The following is a 21450-nucleotide window of genomic DNA, read 5'->3' on the forward strand; positions in this document are numbered from 1 at the left end:
AGCGCGGCTACGCGTCCCCCTAGGTCTCAGCGGGCTGCTATGAGTATTGTCACCGTTCTGCAGACGTTTTCTGTGTAGCGACACTGTGAAAGGTGATTGATGGAAGGCCTTCCTCATCCAGGGCACCACATAACGCTCGGCGGAAAACCGCTCGTGTCTAGTAAAAACAGCGGCTTTTTTATATAAAAATTCATTCAGCAAACAAGTCATCACACATAATACGGCATTGCATTGAGCGACAAAGACGATCTCACATGACCTCACAAAGATAATACGTCTAAAAACCATTAACAAACAAAGAAAGTGTATGATGAAAATACTGGACACATGGACATAACACGAGAGGCTCGGTTCACAAGGACGGAGCATGTACTGCAGCTCGCTCACTATTGCCAGCAGCATGGGTGAATATTCATCCTCAGAACGATATCAATCCGGCAGCCTACGACACGGCCAACTGCGGCAGTTATCGGACCAATCGCCCCAGTTTATATCGCTCGCTGGCTAAAAAAACGCGGTAATTTATCACAAGTTCATGTTCTTCAGAATAGCCTCCAGCATCGTGCAGCAGTTGCTGTCGCCGTCATTGCCATGCACATGCTCTAGCTCGGGTCCTACCCCAGACAACGGAATGTTGTGCCTTGGCTCTAAACAAAGCGTGGCCGTCCTTAGCGTCTTGCTTCAGTAGCGTTGCTTCACAAGCTAGACCTTTTCATCGCTAGATTTATGCAATGTGCCGTATATCTCCTCTTGGAACCGGTCCAGGTCCACATAGCCCTGGTTCTGATCCTCCAGCAGCACCTGTAAGTGAAGAGTCCAGTCAGGTCACCCAGTTGTAATGAAGGCGGCAGAGACACCGGACACCAGAAGAATGTGGGGGTTTACCAACGCTGATTTGGAAGCGTCGTGATCGAAGTAAAATGGAACCATCAGCCTAGATCCGCAAAAAAGCCGCCACATTCCCGTTCCAGAAAGTGCATTTTTTCGTACTGGTTGAGATCTGTTCAAATGTATACAGTGGTATCCATTATGCTGTGACACGTTTTCTGCCTTGATAGCAGCGACGTTCTGATAAAATGCATCCAATATCTGCTCTTTAAGCTTGTATGGAACAGATACGGCAAAAATCGCAGGCACACCACACATAATTCTCAACACAGGCCGAAAAGCAGAGTGGTGTCAAAGACACACAAGACGCAAATGTGTCCATAGAAAAACACTGGCCAAAAGTATATTGAATCAGGCAGGTAATCTCACTACCTGCTTTCAACGAATCACGACTGCAATGTTTTACTCAAACGGTCATTGGAGGAACTTCAGTTTTCCACCGGTTCTTCAACTTTTCATCGTGCACAAAGCGCAACACAACTCAGTTCTCGTCAAAAGTTGGGTGGGCGCTAGGCAGTGACACGAGTGCATTTATCTATCGTTTTGCAACGGAATGATAGACCTGATACCCTCCAGTTCCAGTTACCCTCTACAATTCCAGTTACCCTCTCCACCCATTGGTGTAGTCAGAGACTCTCCCCCTCCCTGGATCGCACAATCGGCTGTAGTCGTGTCTTCCCGGCCAGTGCGTCATCCTCGTGACGCCAGAGCGTCCGTCCCGGATCGCGTGGAGTAGGAGTGTCAAACGCAATCCAAGATGTCACTTGTCACGGACAAGAAGACGAACATTTGCCGCCGCTGTGTCCGGGCAATCTTTAACGGCATTGCGCAGCACGTTATAATTCTCGACCCTATTTCATTAACAGCCTGTGGTTAACTCACCCTTTTCTAACTATTCTGCTCACCATTCTACCGAACACCACCCCTCACCAGTGACCGTCTTCCCATGCCCATCTTCCTCAAGGTTGAATGGGCGTTTACTCTCTGTTTTAGAGGAGCGTAGATAAGCGAACATTGACAGCAGTCTATTTCTGACTGTAACGCAGCTGCTCCCTTACACATCCGCTCCCGTACCTTCTTTTCCTTACGCATCTCCACCCCGCCGTCACCCCATCCTCTCGGGCAGCACCCCTCCGAACGTCGCTCTCCCCTCAGCTGGCGTACCCATCCGAATGTTCCTTTCCCCTCCGCTGGCACACCCCTGCGAACGTCGCTCTCCCCTCCGCTGGCACACCCAACCGAATGTTCCTCTCCCCTTCGCTGGCACACCCCTCCGAACGTCGCTCCCCTCCGCTGGCCTGACCTCCAGGTCGTTGCGGAGTTCGGCGAAACTGGGCCGCCAGCTGGGCTCTGCAGCCCAGCAGCTGGCGGCCAGCTGGTACAGCTGCGGGTGACAGTGGTCGGGCCGCTCCAGCCGGTAGCCCTCTCGCACCGAGCGCATCACCTCCCGCGCTGAGAGGCCCGGGTACGGCGTCGAACCTGAGATGGAGGCGGGGCGTCAGATGGAGCCCACGACACACGAAGGGGTGGCGTGACACGGAACTGGACATCAGACGGAGCCCACGACACACGAAGGGGTGGCGTGACACGGAACTGGGCATCAGACGGAGCCCACGACACACGAAGGGGTGGCGTAACACGGAACTGGACATCAAACGGAGCCCACAACACACGAAGGGGTGGCGTGACGCGGAACTGGATATCAGACGGAGCCCACGACACACGAAGGGGTGGCGTGACACGGAACTGAACATCAGACGGAGCCCACGACACACGAAAGGGTGGCGGGACGCGGAACTGGACATCAGACGGAGCCCACGCCACACGAAGGGGTAGCGTGGCACGGAACTGGACATCAGACGGAGCCCACGACACACGGAGGGGTGGCATGACGCGGAACTGGACATCAGACGGAGCCCACGACACACGAAGAGGTGGCATGACGCGGAACTGGACATCAGACGGAGCCCACGACACACGAAGAGGTGGCACGACGCGGAACTGGACATCAGACGGAGCCAACGACAAACGAAAGGGTGGCATGACGCGGAACTGGACATCAGACGGAGCCAACGACACACGAAGGGGTGGCATGACGCGAAACTGGACATCAGACGGAGCCCACGGCACACGGAGTGGTACCGTGACATGGAACCACGCGTGACCTGACCTCCAGACAGAGCGACGTGAATGTGAATCTATAATGAACATGCAGTACAACTCTGGAAACTTACTGCATCGATGAGATTGTTGTCATCATATATATATATATATATATATATATATATATATATATATATATATATGTATATATGTACGGTAAAGTAAAAGCTGTACATGATGCACTGTATAGTGTATTATGCACTGAATACATTGGAAAAGGAAAATATGAAACAGGAACTAGCTGTCAGACCGCATATCCATCAAGGTGTCGTCGCTCTGCGGTCATTGAACCTCACCGTTAAACTGAGCACTGTACGCCACAGCTGGTGGACGGGGGGTGCATTGTTCGCTAGACCCCGATATGATGTAGTACTCGCAACAATGCGAGAGGGGCGGGGGGGGGGCAAGGCTGAGCAGAGCTTGGAGAATGGGCACGATCCGTGTTAGACTAAGGTTTTGCTTGTGCTAGCCTAAGCTTTAAGCGGCTTCGTTCACTAAGGCTTCCATGAGTACGCGCCCGATGGCCTTGTGTTACATATGTAAACGTTCATAGAGGTGCTTGTGCGATGAGGCTCTTTGTGACACTTTGTTCAAATGGAGAGTGCATAAACACTCTCCAATGTGGTATGGTCAAATGGAGAGTGTATAAACACTCTCCAATGTGGTATGGTCAAATGGAGAGTGTATAAACACTCTCCAATGTGGTATGGTCAAATGGAGAGTGTATAAACACTCTCCAATGTGGTATGGTCAAATGGAGAGTGTATAAACACTCTCCAATGTGGTATGGTCAAATGGAGAGTGTATAAACACTCTCCAATGTGGTATGGTCAAATGGAGAGTGTATAAACACTCTCCAATGTGGTATGGTCAAATGGAGAGTGTATAAGCACTCTCCAATGTGGTATGGTCAAATGGAGAGTGTATAAACACTCTCCAATGTGGTACGGTCAAATGGAGAGTGTATAAACACTCTCCAATGTGGTATGGTCAAATGGAGAGTGTATAAACACTCTCCAGTGTGGTATGGTCAAATGGAGAGTGTATAAACACTCTCCAATGTGGTATGGTCAAATGGAGAGTGTATAAACACTCTCCAGTGTGGTATGGTCAAATGGAGAGTGTATAAACACTCTCCAATGTGGTATGGTCAAATGGAGAGTGTACAAACACTCTCCAATGTGGTATGGTCAGACGGAGAGTGTATTATCAGTGGCTCTGACAGGGCCTCAGGGGACCACACCACCACATTCGTTATTGCGCACTCTCGTTCGATGCCTTAACACACTTGGAACTATTCTAATAACGAGTGTGACCGAGCCTAGCCGGTATACGATTGTGAGCGAGTCAGGCGATCACAAACGCGAATTGGACGACCCAGTCAAACGCTCATCACTTGAACCACGCACCCAGTGTGATGATCTCCCAGAGAAGGATGCCGAAGCTCCAACAGTCAGTCTTCTGGTTGAAGGTGTTGTGGTAGAGTGACTCGGGCGACATCCAACGTATCGGCAGAGCACCCTGGTGGAAGCACCGCAAAACTCTAGTTACACGGTAGCCCATAGAGGGCGGCTCAGACTCATGTGAGCCCAACGGCAAGCACGCCTACAGCTGGCCTCACACAACAATGGTGTTTGGAAGAACGACCGAACTCAAGTGAACGCTACTATTCATGTCAGTGAAGAAGACGCAAGCATGTCTGGTCCTTAATCAGCGCAACACGCAATGTGATGTTTATTACTTTTTTTGGTGAAATCGTGACTCATAACAGGAAATCTCCAAACAAAGATCTCGCGTAGTTCATGGGGACTGGATCGTTTTTCGTAATCAACCTTCCCACAGAGGATCAGCCCCCTACATTGGAAGTCTGAGTTAAATGAGCTTGACCGCGCTGCAGTGACGATAGTCACAGCAGCAGCGCGCGACGATCAGTGAGCGCGCGCGCCCTGCAACCCTGCGCGGACGCGGCGCTGCACGTTCCGAGCCGCCATTAACGCTGCAGCCTCACCCGGTGCTTCTGCTCGAACACCTCCGAACTGATCTCCTGCTGGCTCCTGGACATGCCGAAGTCGGACACCTTGCACACCTTGTTGTGGTCCACCAGGATGTTGCGAGCGGCCAGGTCACGGTGCACAATCTGAGGTCAGCGAGTGTAGCTCGGTGTCATCCGATGATGCTGAACGGGGCATCAAGTGACAAAACGGGGGAAATGTCCTATGTGAAAGTGGCGGAGAACTCCGAGGCATTCTGGCAACAAAAATTAAATTTGGGGCGCGACATGTATTTACTTCTTTTGGCGTTGTTTGTTTCACTTCGTATTGACCCAAATCTACCATACATGTTCATAAAAGAATATGAACATCTGTCTCAATTTATATGTTGTGCCATCACAAAGCTGGCAAACAGTGTCAGAGTGTGTCTGCTCGAGGATCTTGATTGTCGCGATAAACATCTCGTGACAGTGAAGGATATTCTTACACTTTAAACAAATTATTATGGTAGTACCCTCCATATATGAGCCGTAATCACTTGAATCAACACCTGCAAGTCGCAAAAGGCCTCCAATGTAAGGTATGTGGGCATTACCTAAATATAGCTAAGCGGTTGCATCGTCGATTTTTCTCAAGACATGTCGATATTTGCTCCAAAAAATCGCATAACCAGGACCTTGTGGAATATTAAAGGTGAGTTACTTTCAACAGAATGACTAATAGTGGTTATGCAACATGACCACTATTAGGAACACTTATACAGACTCGAGAGCGTTCATCCCGCCTGTCTTCCACTCCGCCACTGGCGGCCCAGCGCTAGCGCAGGCGGCGCGCGCCGGCGCCGGACACGCACCCCCTGCGCGGCGATGTACTCCATGCCGGCGGCCGCCTGGCACGCGAACAGGGTCAGGTCGCGGGAGGTCAGCACAGCCGAGTCGTGCGAGAAGTTGAAGTAGTTGTGGCGGCCGCGGTTCTCACGCAGGTACGTCAGCAGCTTGCCGAACACCACGTACTCCATCACGACCAGCACCGGGTCTGAAGTGGCAGAGAGGTGGCGTCAGTATCCCCATGAACTCTGTGCTCCGTGCGCTCTCTTCTGTGCCTTGGGCGTGACACCTTACCCTGTGCGCACGCACGCACGCACGCACGTGTGCGTGCGTGTAAAATAATTGCTTTGAGCGATTACGCATATAACCATACTCAGTGCGCTCAAGACACGAGCGGACGCCTAATCAACGTTCCTAATCATGTCATACGCATTCGTGTTCCCCATTGGGCTTCTAGGTGGGAGGCCGCACGACGCCCAGGTCTGTCGCTCCCGATCCCTCACCCCCCGCCGCCATCGCTACTGATCGCTCATCCCCGCCGCCATCGCTGCTGATCGCTCATCCCCGCCGCCATCGCTGCCGATCCCTCACCCCCCGCCGCCATCGCTGCCGATCCCTCACCCCCCGCCGCCATCGCTGCAGATCCCTCACCCCCGCCGCCATCGCTGCTGATCGCTCATCCCCGCCGCCATCTCTGCTGATCGCTCATCCCCGCCGCCATCGCTGCTGATCCCTCACCCCCGCCGCCACCGCTGCTGATTCCTCACCCCCGCCGCCATCGCTACTGATCGCTCATCCCCGCCGCCATCGCTGCTGATCCCTCATCCCCGCCGCCATCGCTGCTGATCCCTCATTCCCTGCCGCCATCGCTGCCTATCCCTCACCCCCGCCGCCATCGCTGCCGATCCCTCGCCCCCGCCGCCATCGCTGCTGATCGCTCACGAAACCACAGAAAGCAGAGCTCGGATACACGCCGCGGGTACCAAACAGATCGGCGCGAGCCCTCCACTGTGAAATGTGTCGTAGAGAGAACCGGTCAACTTAGGTCACTGCGTACACTGTTAGCAATAGCGGTCGTGGCTGCTAGCCTTGGCTCACATGGGTCATTAGTAACCAGTGTCCCCATAACATTGCACTTTGTTTTTCGTTGTCCATGGGGCAACGAGGCAATCAGTATCACTAATGAGTCCGCAACAGACATTGCTGACTCGAATGATGAGCCTAAACCGAGCGTTCTGACCGAGAGACTTTGACAAGCATGCCGAGAACTGACGGGTCGCTGATGAGATTGGGCATTGTCCGCCTTTCTGGACGCCCTGAGAGGCATCCAGACACTTCCCAGGATGCCACCAAGGTCGACAGAACAATGTTTGAAAGTGACATAGATGGCTGAATGGAAGGCGAATGAGCTCGACAGCAAGGTCTTGGCGCAGGGGGCCATCTAAGTACGCTCATTGAGCTGCAGGAACTGGGCTTATCCAGTATGTGTCACAGCTTTGTGTTCCTGGAGCGGGCAAAACGTATGATTTCAAGAAGCACGTTCCCACCCACAAGAAATCCCAAATCACTGGAACATTACACTTCGTGCCTTCTCTCCGGCCCAAACTATGGGCTCTGTATAAATCTCTGTATAAACCACCTAGGCTGGGTATATGTGACCTGATTTAAAGGATTCAGCAACTCAGTGCACCGCATGATAGCTGCCATTGCGTGAAACCAATTGATTTTCATCCGGGCTTGTTGGATTCATGGTATGGCTTTTTTGCGTAATATCCTGAGGAATTTAATTCAAGGGATCCAACAGGCTAGGCTCTGGAGCTCAGTGGATCCAACAGACTAAGCTCTGGAGTTCAGTGGATCCAACAGACTAGGCTCTGGAGTTCAGTGGATCCAACAGGCTAGGCCCTGGAGTTCAGTGGATCCGACAGACTAGGCTCTGGAGTTCAGTGGATCCAACAGACTAGGCTCTGGAGTTCAGTGGATCCAACAGGCTAGGCTCTGGAGTTCAGTGGATCCAACAGGTTAGGCTCTGGAGTTCAGTGGATCCAACAGGTTAGGCTCTGGAGTTCAGTGGATCCAACAGGCTAGACTCTGGAGTTCAGTGGATCCAACAGACTAGGCTCTGGAGTGCAGTGGATCCAACAGACTAGGCTCTGGAGTTAAGTGGCTTACAACATGCGTATAGTTATGCACCCCAAATACAATCAGGTATATCACGGCAATCTGTCCCAGGTGGTAATGATGGACTGTTCGGGATCCGCATTCCACGCACGCACGCACGCACGCACGCACGCACGCACGCGCGCACGCACGTACGCACTCAAGCACGCACGCACACACTCACGCACGCATGCACGCACACACAAAGTAGCTTTTTGCAGCTGCACGCGCAGTAGATCAATGAACTCATTACCTTCCTCTGTGCAGCAGCCGAGCAGTGTGACGACGTTCGGGTGGCTGCCCAGGTTCTGCATGATTCGCAACTCGCGGAGTAGGTCCTGTCGACCCCAGATCAGCCTCAGGTCAGCCCCAGGTCAGCTCCAGATCATCCTCGGATCAGCCACAGGTCAGCTCCAGACCAGTCCCAGACCAGCTCCAGACCAGCCCCAGACCAGCTCCAGATCAGCCCCAAGATCAATCCCAAAACGGTCCCAGGTCAACCCCAGGTCAGCCCCAAATTAGCCCCAGATCAGCCCCAGATCAGCCCCAGACCAGCCCAAGATCAGCCCTAGGTCAGCTCCAGATCGTCCCCAGATCAGCCCCAGATCAGCCCCAGATCGTCCCCAGATCAGCCCCAGACCGGCTCCAGATCAGCCCCAGATCAGCGCCAGGTCATCCCACGGCTGGCGAGAACACGCCAACACCAGAGGCGACCCAGCCGCAATCGGAGGGCTTCAGTTTCTCCCGCGGGCGTTTTGAAGTTGAAAGCGGCAGGGGTCAAATGCACAGCCATGACATAAAACATACACTTTATCTGAGAGAAAAAAGAGCTTAATGCTGCGTGTGCAGAGGTTACTGCTGCGTGTGCGTTGCGTTTCAATAAACTACCAATGCGATAAAATGACAAATAGCATGACATGGCTGCAGCCGTTATAGACCGCGATGCTGCGTAACATTACCTGCTTATCTTTGGCAGAAGCGCTGTCTTTGACGTTCTTAACAGCGACCAGGAGCGTGCCTTCGTGACCACGCACACCGTCCGCCTCCGCCCTCCAAACCTGAAGCAATAAGTCACGTGACCGCCTGCCCCTGTCCACCCAATCCGGGGCAACCGCTTGGATCATCTTACTGGAGAAGCCAGGCTGGGAAGGGAAGTCACGTGATTGTTAGCTTCGGTTATGGAAAGCTGCCAAGGGATTCATGAGATGAGCATCTTCGTCAAAGGTACCACTTTCCCCACTTTTGGGGAGATGAGCAGGCGCATTTCAAATGGTCGCAATGCATAACGTTAGCCTTATAGTTCAGAAATATCACACTCCCAAAAACTGCGGCTGTCATTCTCCGCGTCCTCCGAAATGATTGCAATGCATCGACATCTGACCTAACTGGATGGCATGAACGCGAAAGACAAACTGATGCTTCAGACAGTGTAGCATTGTTCTCTGGAAAACATGACGCAAGTGACGTAAGCAGAGTAACGTGGTGACATGCTCTTTCTGCCTGTTAGCCGTGGAACAACCGTCACTGATTCGTTCACCTCCAGACCTAGAGAAATAATCACATGATAAATCCAATCTGAAGACTTTTTAAGTTAAATCCCATAGAAAATCTGAATGAACTGGCAAGAATGTATCTACAATAATGGCATGCAGTGATCAATGATCTCGATCGGAAAAAAGATACATTCACTATAGGAGATGAGTGGTTGGTCAGACCTCCGCGATACCAATCACGGAGACATCGAGATACCACGTAACGCCTGAGTGCACGGGCAGCGGAAACATCTATAACAGTACATTCACAACACGCACTTCAGCGTCATGCTCCGGCCTCTGGGCAAACACTTCATGGAGATATAAGCAGCGGACCAGCACCCCACACAAGACCAAAACACCAGCACCTCGCACAGGACCAAAACACCAGCACCCCGCACAGGACCAAAATACCAGCACCCTGCACAGGACAAAAAAAAAAAACGCACAAACAAAACACAGTCATGCAAAGGGACGCCGCTTACTGCAGTTCAGGTCAGCAAACTCCTACCCTATTTCTACCAAAGCCGTGAAATAGTCGTGGCTCTCAAAAAAATCCCGTAGGCCAGTGCTACAGAGGCAGAGGGTCCTCGGCCCTGGCGGCACCTCACCTGGCCGAAGTGCCCCTCTCCCAGGACGGCCTGCAGGCGCAGGTGCTGCCGGTCGTGGCGGCATCTCACCTGGCCGAAGTGCCCCTCTCCCAGGACGGCCTGCGACTCCCCGGCCGTAGTGGCACCTCACCTGGCCGAAGTGCCCCTCTCCCAGGACGGCCTGCGACTCCCCGGCCGTAGTGGCACCTCACCTGGCCGAAGTGCCCCTCTCCCAGGACGGCCTGCAGGCGCAGGCGCTGCCGGTCGTGCTCCCACTTTCTGCGCCGCGCCAGCGTGTCCTGGATCTGAGGACGACCGAGAGCGCCGATGTGAACATCCCGCCGGCAGGCCACAGTGACATGCGACAGTGACACCACGGAAGGAAACGAGTCAAGATTCCTCTGAGCTCCCAATCCTAAACAATTCCCTGATTCCTGGGCCCGCGAAGGCATGACCGTGACGTCACAGGGGGGAGAAGGCAGGGGCCGTGACGTCACAGGGCACCGTATTGCCGGTGGACTGCTGTGAAGAAATGGATGAAACATAGTTTTATATTATATATATATATATATATATATATATATATATATATATATATATATATATATATATATATATATGAACATATATTTAAAACATACAAATAAAAGAAACATACATTTTCAGCGCAATACTGAAATGACAGCGTTTATCTAACTTAACAGACATCTTTTTAAACGCTTTTGACTACATCCTCGGAAGCGGTAAATCGCTATCTCGCCTTACGTGATGGTCTTTCTTCCGCTGAGTCATTCTAGCACCCCCATGGAACTATTTTTTGTGCGCAAAACCTTGGTTACGGAGAAACATTTATGGCAGAAAGGCGTAGAGACGCTGCGTGCCTTTGCCGATCAACTCGAAACTCTGCTCTTCCCGTTACTTTCAAGTGCATTCCCGCCCCAGAATGCGCAAAGAATGTTCTGCCTGACGTAGATTAGACAGTGCAGGCCAGCATCAGCCGAGCCGCATAGCGCCAGTGGAGTCTGCATTCTAGGCAAAAGGAACACCTCCAGCTCCTGGTTTTTCAGCATCGAGTTCAAAAGCATTATGTTAACTACCTTGGGGATACACACAGCTCATCCTGAGGATGATCCATCCGACTCTTAAGGACGAGCACAGCTCGAAACATCGAGTACAGGAGAGTAGTTTCCTATTTAGTTTTGAATGGGGCTTCAGCCCCCCCCCCCCCCCCCACACACATTCCACATGGGGTCCAACCCACCAACTTTGAGAGTGAAGCGGGCCAAATACGGGAAGAAACTCGTTTGCTGGCAGTTTTTTAAGGTTCAGCTCCCCTAACTCACTTCACGAAACTACGCCCCTGTTTAAGTACAACCAATATGACCGTTGTTTAGTGTTAAGTCCCTTAAGCAGTGCCTCCTGGTATCTTGAAGGTCGTTGACTCGACGTAACAACGTGGAACTCATAATGAAACTGCATTCTAGTAGGATAAGCATCACCATACGAGTGATACCGAAATACTGGCCGCACGAAACCAGGCTCTCCTCTAGTGCGTTAAGCGTAAGGGCTAGGAGTTTGTCTGATCATCGGTACAGCAGCAAGCTTGCTTCCAAACAGGTTTGTCATTCGCAGTCCCATGATTGTAATCACCCAAGTGCAACGGACAGGAACTCCAGAATGTAAAGGACTCGGCCAATAAGTAATGTGCGCCTATTCAAATTTCTTACAATGGATACAAGTGCCCAATGTCACGCTGACCGAAGGAAGATGAACATCGTCGTCCCAAGGTTCTCACTTGGCACAAGCCGACGCACCCAGCACCTCCACCCACCCAACACCTCCACCCACCCAACACCTCCACCCACCAAATGCCTCCACCCATCCAACACCTCCACCCACCCAATGCCTCCACCCACCCAATGCCTCCACCCACGCTCACGCCGCACTTGACCATCGGGTCTGCGGCCGAACGCCGCAGCTATCTCCACAATCCGCCAGTCACCATCGCAGGTCATCTCCACTCTCACCGCGGCATACCTATGCCGGCCGCGTTCATCGCATTCCCGCCGCACCGCGAAGACATCCCGCCGCGCCCAGCTGTTGCCACCGCCTGCCCACGCCCGGCGACGCCACGCTACGGCGAGCGCCGACTGCGACGTGGTCCCACATGTGCTCTCCTCTCGTGCACCATATGCCACGCACACTCAGAGCAGGCTCATTGCCGATTCAGAGCACCGCCGGCGCGCCGGCCGTAGCGCGTGCTGCCGCGCCGCAGTTCCGTCCTCGGGCCGGCGATGGCGGGGAAACACAGCGCCAGCTGACTGTGCCAGATGGCCGCGGGCGGTCAGGCGAGACTTCTCACTGGGCACCTCCGGCGAGCAGAGTCGGGGCTCTTTACACTGGGCACCTCCGGCGCGCAGAGGCGGAATTCTGTGCACTGGGCACCTCCGGCGCGCAAAGGCGGAATTCTGTACACTGGGCACCTCCGGCGCACGGAGTCGGGATTCCTTCCACCGGGCACCTCCGCCGCGCAGAGACAGAATTCTTTACACTGGGCACCTCCGGCGCGCAGAGGCGGAATTCTGTACACTGGGCACCTCCGGCGCGCAGAGGCGGAATTCTTTACACTGGGCACCTCCGGCGCACGGAGTCGGGATTCCTTCCACCGGGCACCTCCGCCGCGCAGACAGAATTCTTTACACTGGGCACCTCAGGCGCGGAGAGGCGGAATTCTTTGCATTGGGCACCTCCGGCGCACAGAGTCGGGACTTTTCCCCCCGGCTTGGCCCGCTTAACTTTTTCCTGATGTACTTCCTCTCAGACAAGCAGAAGAGTTCCATTCCAAGTTCATTGCAGCCACAAGTGCCGGAGAACCAAGAGAGTGTCAAACCTGATTCTATCGAAACGCTTCGCCAAATTCTGGTAAAGAGGCAGCTGCTAAGACCGCAGCTCTTCACAAATTGACCCCAAGCCAGCATGTCAACTGACGAATCTTAAATGGGAAAGCAACACAGCTTGCTCTAAAAAGCAAAAAAAAAAAAATTGGGACGTCCTAAAAACACGGCACTTCCTATGCGTGGAAAGCTCACCATCGCCACACAGGGTTGTTTTCACACGGCAGTGCATCAACATCAGAGGCACTTTGTAAATCGCCTAACGAGTGACGCCCTTCTTCACCGCCGAGCAACGCACTAATGTGATGCGCCGACCACGTATGTTTATGTGAGTTGTTTTTGTGGGTTGTTTACATAAGCTAATTTCAAGGACGCTGAGATATAATCGGCGTAGCCAGGAGGAGCGAGCGTCACAACACGGACTACCGGGCCGTGACACTGTGAGCAGCGACAACACGGACTACTGGGCCATGACATTGTGAGCAGTGACAGCACCACACCCCGGCACACGGCTCACGTGATCATTACGTCCAGGGCGGCCTTCTGAGCACGATGTTGAATGACGGAAAAAGCCGATGCATCCCCGCGTACTGCGTAGGACTCCTCGGGCGACAAGCGGTCCGCTGCAGACGCCCACCATCGCTGAAGAGCTTACAGCGTCTGTCAGGAATGCTCTAGTTCAAGAAATGACTGTCATGTTCTTGTCAGACCGTACTGCGCATGCGATATCGGTGGTGTGCCGTATCTCAGGCGTAGTGTTTTTTATTTCCATGAAATACGACACACCTAATGAGAATAGTAGCCATCTTTGGTGCGCTTATAGCGGAAGAAACGTACTCATGCCTTCCACTGAAACATCGCTTCCTGCAAATCGAAGACATTCCCGGGTGCCCACAATGTCCATAGGGATGATGAACTTGTTCGTATTACTGCACGTGTGTGCCATGCATGTTTATTTTAAAATATCCGATTGAGATTTTTCGAGCGTAACGTGGTATTGGGTTCTATACTAATGTTCATGGAAAAACGACCCATACGCGAGCCATTGTTCCTGCTGAATTTAGATTTTCGTGAATTTTCCAAAACACATCATCGCCGCCGAAACCAACTATGCAATCTACCACAGCCCTACTCAACCTATCACAGCCCTACCCAATCTACCGCAGCTAATTCTGCAGTGGGCATTTCTACCGGTCAATTAGATATACGTAAAGGCCGGAGATGGTGAGGGGGAGAGGGCAGCAGAGGGGGGGGGGGGGTCACCGGTGGCAGTAGTCCAGGCCCAGACACGAGATAGACAGCAGACCGCAGACACCAAAGCGACCCGCCGACTGACCCACGCCAAGGTGACTCGCCGGCTGACCCACGCCAAGGCGATGGTGGGTCTCTCAGTGACAGTGTTAAATGTTCTCTGGCCGCCCCCCCCCCCCAAAAAAAAACACTCACAAAAGATGGGGCAACTGCCTTAGACATGGATGTAGACATACTAATGAGGCGTTTGTGGAGCAAAGGCATGAGCCGCAGGCATTCGATAAGACACATCACGCTGCAACTTTTTCCGAGATACACGCCGTGTCCGCCCAATCGTGGCCCATGAGATACACACCGTGCCCGCCCGATCGTGGCCCATGAGATACACACCGTGTCCGCCCAATCATGGCCCATGAGATACACACCATGTCCGCCCAATCGTGGCCCATGAGATACACACCGTGTCCGCCCAATCATGGCCCGTGATTCATGCGTGCGAACTCGAGGTCCGCAGTGGCGCTAATCTGCTACTTTCCTGGCCAACCAATGTCTCCTTGGGACTCCGTCGCCGGACAGCGCACATATAACGCCAGGGTGGACGCAGGTCATGGCCGCGGACGTAGGTCATGGCGGTGGACGTAGGTCATGGCGGTGGACGTAGGCCACGGCGGTGGATGCAGGTCACAGCGGTGGACGTAGGCCACGGCGGTGGATGCAGGCCACAGCGGTGGACGCAGGTCACGGCTGCGTACGCAGGTCACGGCGGTGGACGTAGGTCACGGCGGCGGACGCAGGTCAGAGCGGTGGACGTAGGTCAGGGCGGTGGACGCAGGCCACGGCGGTGGACGTAGGCCACGGCGCTGGATGCAGGTCACGGCGGTGGACGCCGGTCAGGGCGGTGGACGCCGGTCAGGGCGGTGGACGCCGGTCAGGGCGGTAACCGGTACAAAGATCGCCAGGGTGGCCGGTACGCATATAACGCCAGGGTGAACACAGGGCAGGGCGGCGATCGCCACGCAGCTCCCCGTGATTGAACGGTCAGAGATAAGGGGCAAAGCCATCGCTTTCCGAAGGTCCGACCATCTTCTGACCTGTTTACTCCGAGCCAAGGTCATCGGTCATGAGCATCGGGAGATGATCAGCTGGCTTTCACTACGGGCCACAAATAGAACCACCTTGGTGAGACGACGGCTGTGGCTAAGTCGCTACGTGAACTTCGGTGGCGCCAAGTGATGAACAGCTCTGGTATGTCGTTCCTGCTGCCGACAGCTGATTCTCGAGTGTGTTTATAGCACGCTCCTGACGACGAGGAGGCACGCGCAATTTCAGTTCGCCGTGGAAGCGGTCTCGTCTCGACCACACTTACTCGATACTCGATTGCCAAAACGTGTATTTGGTTGCGCTCGGTGCTGAACGCCACAGTGATAGTGACATCCCTTCCGATTTCTGAACAAGAGCTGTGCACGCCTGTACGAGGAAAGAGAAGTTGCTGCTTGCGTTAGCAAAATATACGAGCCATGCCGGTGTGGAATATTATGGAATGCTATGTAAAAAATTAACTCCACGGAATGCAGATGTCACTGCTAAGGGCGTGATATGTCAATGCCCGAGAGCTCAGATCATGCGGCTGGAGCAACGACGCGTGTGCAACAGCGCCGCATCGTAGCTTGTTCCAAGCGATGCACGTGCTGGAGAACAACGCTGTTTGAAAATGACAGCTTATGAACGCCATGACAATGAGCATAACCCTATCACGTGTTTATGATCAGGTCGTAGCAACAGTGCCATCGGTGTTGACAACGAAGTTCGTGGCCGAATGGTCCACTAGCAGTCTGATAACGGACTGACAACGGTGCCGACCGTTCCCAAGTCACGCGTATCGCAATCTGCGGATGACTCATCCTTGCCTTTTCATGTAAAAGCACACGACTGGCCGCTATGCCGGTGCTGCCAACTGGGCTGCCAACCGGACCGATATGTGACTAATCGAAACGAACTGGTCGACTGTAACGTCTCGAAGGGACCATCGAATAGAGCTCATGGATATACAACAATCAGGACAGAGTTATAATAAATCTATTAGCGAATATAATTAGAATCAGGGTTAGCAGAGCCAGTAGAGTATCATTAGAGCTAGCAAGCCCGGCGTTGCCGACTACCCCGTCCTCGTTTTGAGTACAGATCTGTGCTTCCACATTCGAGTAGCGTCGCATTCGTCGTCGGTGCGAGCGGTCACTGACTGTAGGCCATTTACCACGCATTACAAAACGGCCATCTGGCAACTGTAGGGTATTTAGCACGCATTACAGAACGCCCATCTGGCAACCGTAGGGTATTTAGCACGCATTACAGAATGCCCATCTGACAAAGCCGTTCATCTTGTTCTGGGCCACTTTCACCTCGTGGCAGAGTCGTCTATAAGCATTCGACGTCACGCGGCGGCCTGGCAGACCAGCGTATGAGCGTTAAGCATGGCGAGAGTGTGGAGGGAAATACACAGATGGGTTCGCAACTTTGAGAAGCTTTACGGTTGCCCAGAGAGCAGCTCAAGGAACCTGTGAGATTCAAAATTTCATGAAGTAACTACAACGCTTAAAATGGATCTTTCCTATTGAATTGATCGTCAAAACGCTCTTTTCAGCTGGTAAATTTTTGCGCTTAATTTCCGTAGCATCCCAAATGCACGCTAACTGCGTGCCTTGCACACACAAGAGACGAGCGAGCAGGCCTTCTGCTGGTGCTGTATCTTACTGAAAACCGTTGTTCTTAGCGTTACATTGAAACTAAGACGGCCACATTGTTTTTTTTTCGATTCCGTGCAATGAAACAAGGCAATGCAGTATAACTTCATGTGATGGAACTGCCGCGAGTAGTGCGTCGCAATGAAAAACATGGATATTGCATCGTGATGCTATTCAGCTAGCAGTGCACCCGCTCTCATAGCGCCCATGGTTAAGCTCAAACTTCAGGGACCATATTGCATCGTAGCGGGGGCATATGGAGAACTTCACAATGAGAGGGCCAGGGGGCACAGCTAAAAGTTTTGCAGTGCGAATCCTGTTAAACGCCAGAAGTGCGTACGTTTGTTGCATTGCGTAAAGCAACGCGTTAAGCCACTATGCTTGCACGTCGCTGCAGTGTACACCAGCAGCAGATTTCGTCATATCTTCGTGCATCGTTCTCTTGGTTGCACACGTATTTAAAGCCGATTTGGCCATCGACCATTTACACGCCGCTCAACTCGCAGCTTTGAAGGCTCCAGGAGGTGCTCCAGAATAACTTCCAAATCGCTACACACGTCGTGCTGATCAGTCCTAGCTCGCATTCACGGGCCGGCTGACTTTTCAACCTGAAGGATCTGCCCTGATACACATTACGAAGGTTACACTAATTGTGGTGCTGCTATCTTATCATGGGCTGACGTCGTTTTCCTAGCTATCAAATGCCACAGCTCTGGAGACAACAGGGTCATAAATTAAGCAGCTGTGTATGGCCACTGGAGCGGACCCGGCGCTGCTGAAGCGTAACTGGTGCCCCCTGCCTACAGCAACCGCGACAAAAAGGAGGCTAACGAGGGCAACAAGCAGCGCGTTTTAAGTCACAATCCAGAAGCAGACAACCACACAGGTACTGGATACACCGAAGCATCCAGCACATGCACATGTAACCCCTTTTCCCGGCATATCTACGGCAAACTGACCCCTACGTTTGCCTGCCCCCCCCCCCTTGCCCTGGAGGCCAAGGACAACATCAGTGACTGACCAGCATCGTGGCGACCTTGCTGCTGGTCTCCTCTGTCGGCAGGTAGAAGTCATCCCTGGTGACGTCATCCCTGGTGACGTCAGACGAGTCGGGTCCCAACATCGACTTCAGACGCTGTCAGACACGAGCAAGAGTCACCAACAGATGGCGCTGAGTCGTGTGCCTAGAGCCCCCTCCCCCTCAAACATAGCAAACCAAACATTTCTGGATCCGATCCCAGGATCTCATGAACACGGAGTGCCATGGGACCCTGGATCCACATTTTGGATCCAACCACGTAGCTTTACTAGTACAGGTCACTAATCCATGCAGTAACATCGGTATTACTGCAAGCCAAACGTGAAATCGCACGAGAACTAGGTGTGTAAACGTCCAAAGCGTAGTGACCTACGCTTTGAACAAGCACACTTCGCCTCGGTCCCTGTTTCATACTTTTAAAGCATGAAACGGAGACCGATAACTGTGGCCACAAGCACGAGCAGCAAGAACAGGTGACCTGCAAGTCACACAGGGTTTAAATGAGAGTCGCACAAACTAACACGTGCCGGTGTACGAAGTGGGCAGACACAGGTCACAAGAAAAGCTCACCAGCACAGATCGTGTGCTAGTATACAATTGCATGCCCCAAACGTTTGCTTCAAGCTTACGCCGCCAACTTCAGCATCATACGCGTCTTATGCGTTCAGTGCAGAAACTAAGGCATGATCACAGGTAGCAGCATAGATCACAGGGTGTCAGTGTCACACGGAACGTTCGCAAACACAGTGCGGAAACACGCGTCACAGAGAGCTTTCACTTATGTTTGACACAAACACTTTACGTGCAAGCTCATCATGCTTGTAACATTACTGATGGAGTCAATCCAGTTACCACCGTGACCAACGATCGACAAAACACATGCTTCCACCACTAGTTATTACCTCGTGGTCACAAGTCACTGAACACAAGTACGAAATCATTTCTTGTGGGCACACTGGTGCCGAACAGCGATCTCATGCTATATACCTTTCCTTTAATGGCAAGACTACAGGAACGAACCCACTCGTAAATCAGAGCTTGCAAATCTAAAAAGACCACGTGTTGTTTGGATTGCTGGCTTCAGTAACAGCAAGAAATTGGAGCCCATTTCGTTTCAAAACAGCACGATTTTCCAGCGCAATGCCACCATTCCTCAGCAACTTTTACACATAACCAAGCTACTTTCATGCACAATAGCTATATCCTGTTAACGTGACGTTCATGACGCAGCTTGAGAACCTCTGAAGTCCTTCACACGACACCCCCTCAGTGGGATCGCCCGCGTCCACCCACCTGAGGCACCAGCTGCCGCATGTCCAGGTGGTTCTTCTTCAGGTACCACAGCGCCACGGCCACGACGGGCAGCACGAACAGCAGCGACACCAGGTAAAGCGGCCGACTCTCAGCCTCCTCCGTCAGCAGCACCTCCTCAGCGAACACCTCGCGCACCGCTGGCCGCCGCCGACCGACCGATGGCAGCGGCGAGCTCGCCGCGCTCGGCGGGGCTGTCGACGAGGTGGGCCCAGCATCCAGGACGCGCTGGACGAGCTCGTCCTCCTCCTGCCAGTGGGACGAGGCGGTGGAGGTCGGGCTGGTGTGCCGGGTCCTGTTGCTGGCATCGGCGGCCGCCGCGACCTCGGCCAGGCTCAGCCGCGGCGCGCGCACCGTGAACTGGTCGAAGCTCTGCTCCGGCGTGGGGCTGTACGTCTGCGTGGTGGAGGCGTTGCGCGATCTCTCGGTGGTCGTCGACGGAGCCGGCGGGTCGTCAAGCTCCGGCAGCGCGCTGCTCTCACCACTGGGACCACTTGTCCGCGCGGTGTCTCCCTCAGACACCTCTCCAGACGCCCGCCCGCCACCTGCCCGCTGTGCATCGCTTCCCTGCCGTTTCCCGGCCGCTACGCTGTCCCCGGCATCACGTCCCCTTGCCTCGTTCGCCGCCTGCGCCAGGCTGACCCGCTTCCGCAGCTTGAACTCCAGCGGCGAGACGGCGACCGACACGGACGTCTGCAGGGAGGTGCCGAGCACACGTCCGGCCGGCTGACCAGCCGACGTCACCGCCGCGCCGCCGCCACCCGGCGAGCGTCCCCCGGTGCGCACGGTCGTCTGCGATGTCGGCGGGAACGTGACGCTCACGGTGAAGTTGCGTCGGAGCGGCGGCGCCGTGATCAGGCCCGCCCGGAACGGCGCGGGCAACGTCGACAGCAGGATCGGCAGCGGTGCCATGGTGGGCAGCAGCGCGGCCGGCAGTGCGGCGGCCGTGGAGCCGCCGTCGTGCCCTGTCGACGCCGCCCTGTGGCCGCCATCGCCGCCCAAGGCGGAGAACACGTTCTGCCGCTGCCGTAGGCGGCGCGCCAGCAGGTTCTGGCTGCTCTTGTTCTCCACGGGATAGGCCCGGCGCAGCGACTCGAGGCGGCGACGGCGTTCGGCAGACGCGGTGTTCTCCGACGTCGAAGCTGCGCCTGCCCACACCGCTTCCGGGCGTCCACGGCGTCGGGCGTCTGAACTCTTCCGCGATGATGGTCCTCCCCGACCGGCGGTCTGCCTGGAGGTGCCCCGTTCCGTCGAGCTGCTAGACTGCGGGGTCGCGAGGACAGTTGTGAGGACATCAGCTGCTACCTCAGACGTGGTGGGGACATCAGCTGCTACCTCAGATGTGGTGGGGACATCAGCTGCTACCTCAGATGTGGGGGGGACATCAGCTGCTACCTCAGACGTGGTGGGGACATCAGCTGCCGCTTCAGACGGTGAGGCAGGGGATGGACCGGCTGCTGTTGACGACGTCGGCGGCCGCGAGCTGCCTTCCGGGGAATCGCTTGTCGCGTCAGCAGGCGTCGTGTCCGCTCGTCCTGCGGGTCTCGCGGCTGATGGTGCTGGTGAGGCTGCTCTCCCAGCAGGCGACTCTGTGCCATCTCCCACGCGGCTGCGTCCAGCACCTCCAGCTCTCGACCTCGAGCGTCCTCCGTTTCCGCCCGGAACGCCAGTGCGCGCCCCGCCCCGCGCGATGAGGGCTGGCGACACGCGCGTCCGGTTTCTGATCTTGGCCAGCAGACCGAGCACCTTGCTGACCTCCTGCTTCTCCTTGTGTTCTGGCGGCGGGTGGCGGGTGTGGTGCTGGTCCTCCGTCGTCCGCCGCGCACCCCCTGCAGGCGGCTGCGGTAGCGGCCCAGACGACCGCGGATCAGCGCCGATGGAGGTCGTCGTGACGGCGACGCCGACTCGACGCCGCCCGAGGTCGGCCGAGCCGGCCGCTCGCTCGGCCTGGGCTGGGGCGGGTGGGCTGAGGTTTCAGCCTCGGTCGAAACGGTCGCTGTGCTCGGGGATTCGACTGCCGCTACGTTCGAGTCACCCTCCGCCTTCCCCGAGGGGGCCGGCGC

General features: G+C 54.5%; 1 protein-coding gene across 1 annotated transcript; it reads right to left on the minus strand.

The window, feature by feature from the left end:
• Positions 1–180: 180 nt before the first annotated feature.
• On the minus strand, positions 181–21165 carry LOC119091647 (fibroblast growth factor receptor 2). The gene is made up of 11 exons (XM_037214462.1): positions 19370–21165; positions 18059–18172; positions 10406–10456; positions 10173–10214; positions 8989–9087; positions 8283–8367; positions 5896–6077; positions 5060–5188; positions 4461–4572; positions 2192–2367; positions 181–801 (listed from the first exon to the last, which is right to left on the minus strand). Exons 1-11 carry the CDS (start codon positions 20297–20299, stop codon positions 703–705), a joined length of 2019 nt encoding a protein of 672 aa, XP_037070357.1. The 5' UTR covers positions 20300–21165; the 3' UTR covers positions 181–702.
• Positions 21166–21450: the final 285 nt, after the last annotated feature.

Source organism: Pollicipes pollicipes, unplaced genomic scaffold, assembly GCF_011947565.3.
Source record: "Pollicipes pollicipes isolate AB1234 unplaced genomic scaffold, Ppol_2.1 Scaffold_1600;HRSCAF=1878_pilon_pilon_pilon, whole genome shotgun sequence".
Taxonomy (NCBI): Eukaryota; Metazoa; Arthropoda; class Thecostraca; order Pollicipedomorpha; family Pollicipedidae; genus Pollicipes; species Pollicipes pollicipes.

What these genes read in the sequence shown, in the direction of transcription:
- LOC119091647 (XM_037214462.1), bottom strand. Translation starts at nt 20,299, where the DNA reads ATGGCACCGCTGCCGATCCTGCTGTCGACGTTGCCCGCGCCGTTCCGG. An exon ending in CTTCTGCCAAAGATAAGCAG is followed by an intron (nt 8,368 to 8,988) that starts GTAATGTTACGC and finishes TGGGGTCGACAG; the next exon opens with GACCTACTCCGCGAGTTGCG. An exon ending in AGTACATCGCCGCGCAGGGG is followed by an intron (nt 5,189 to 5,895) that starts GTGCGTGTCCGG and finishes CGCTGACCTCAG; the next exon opens with ATTGTGCACCGTGACCTGGC.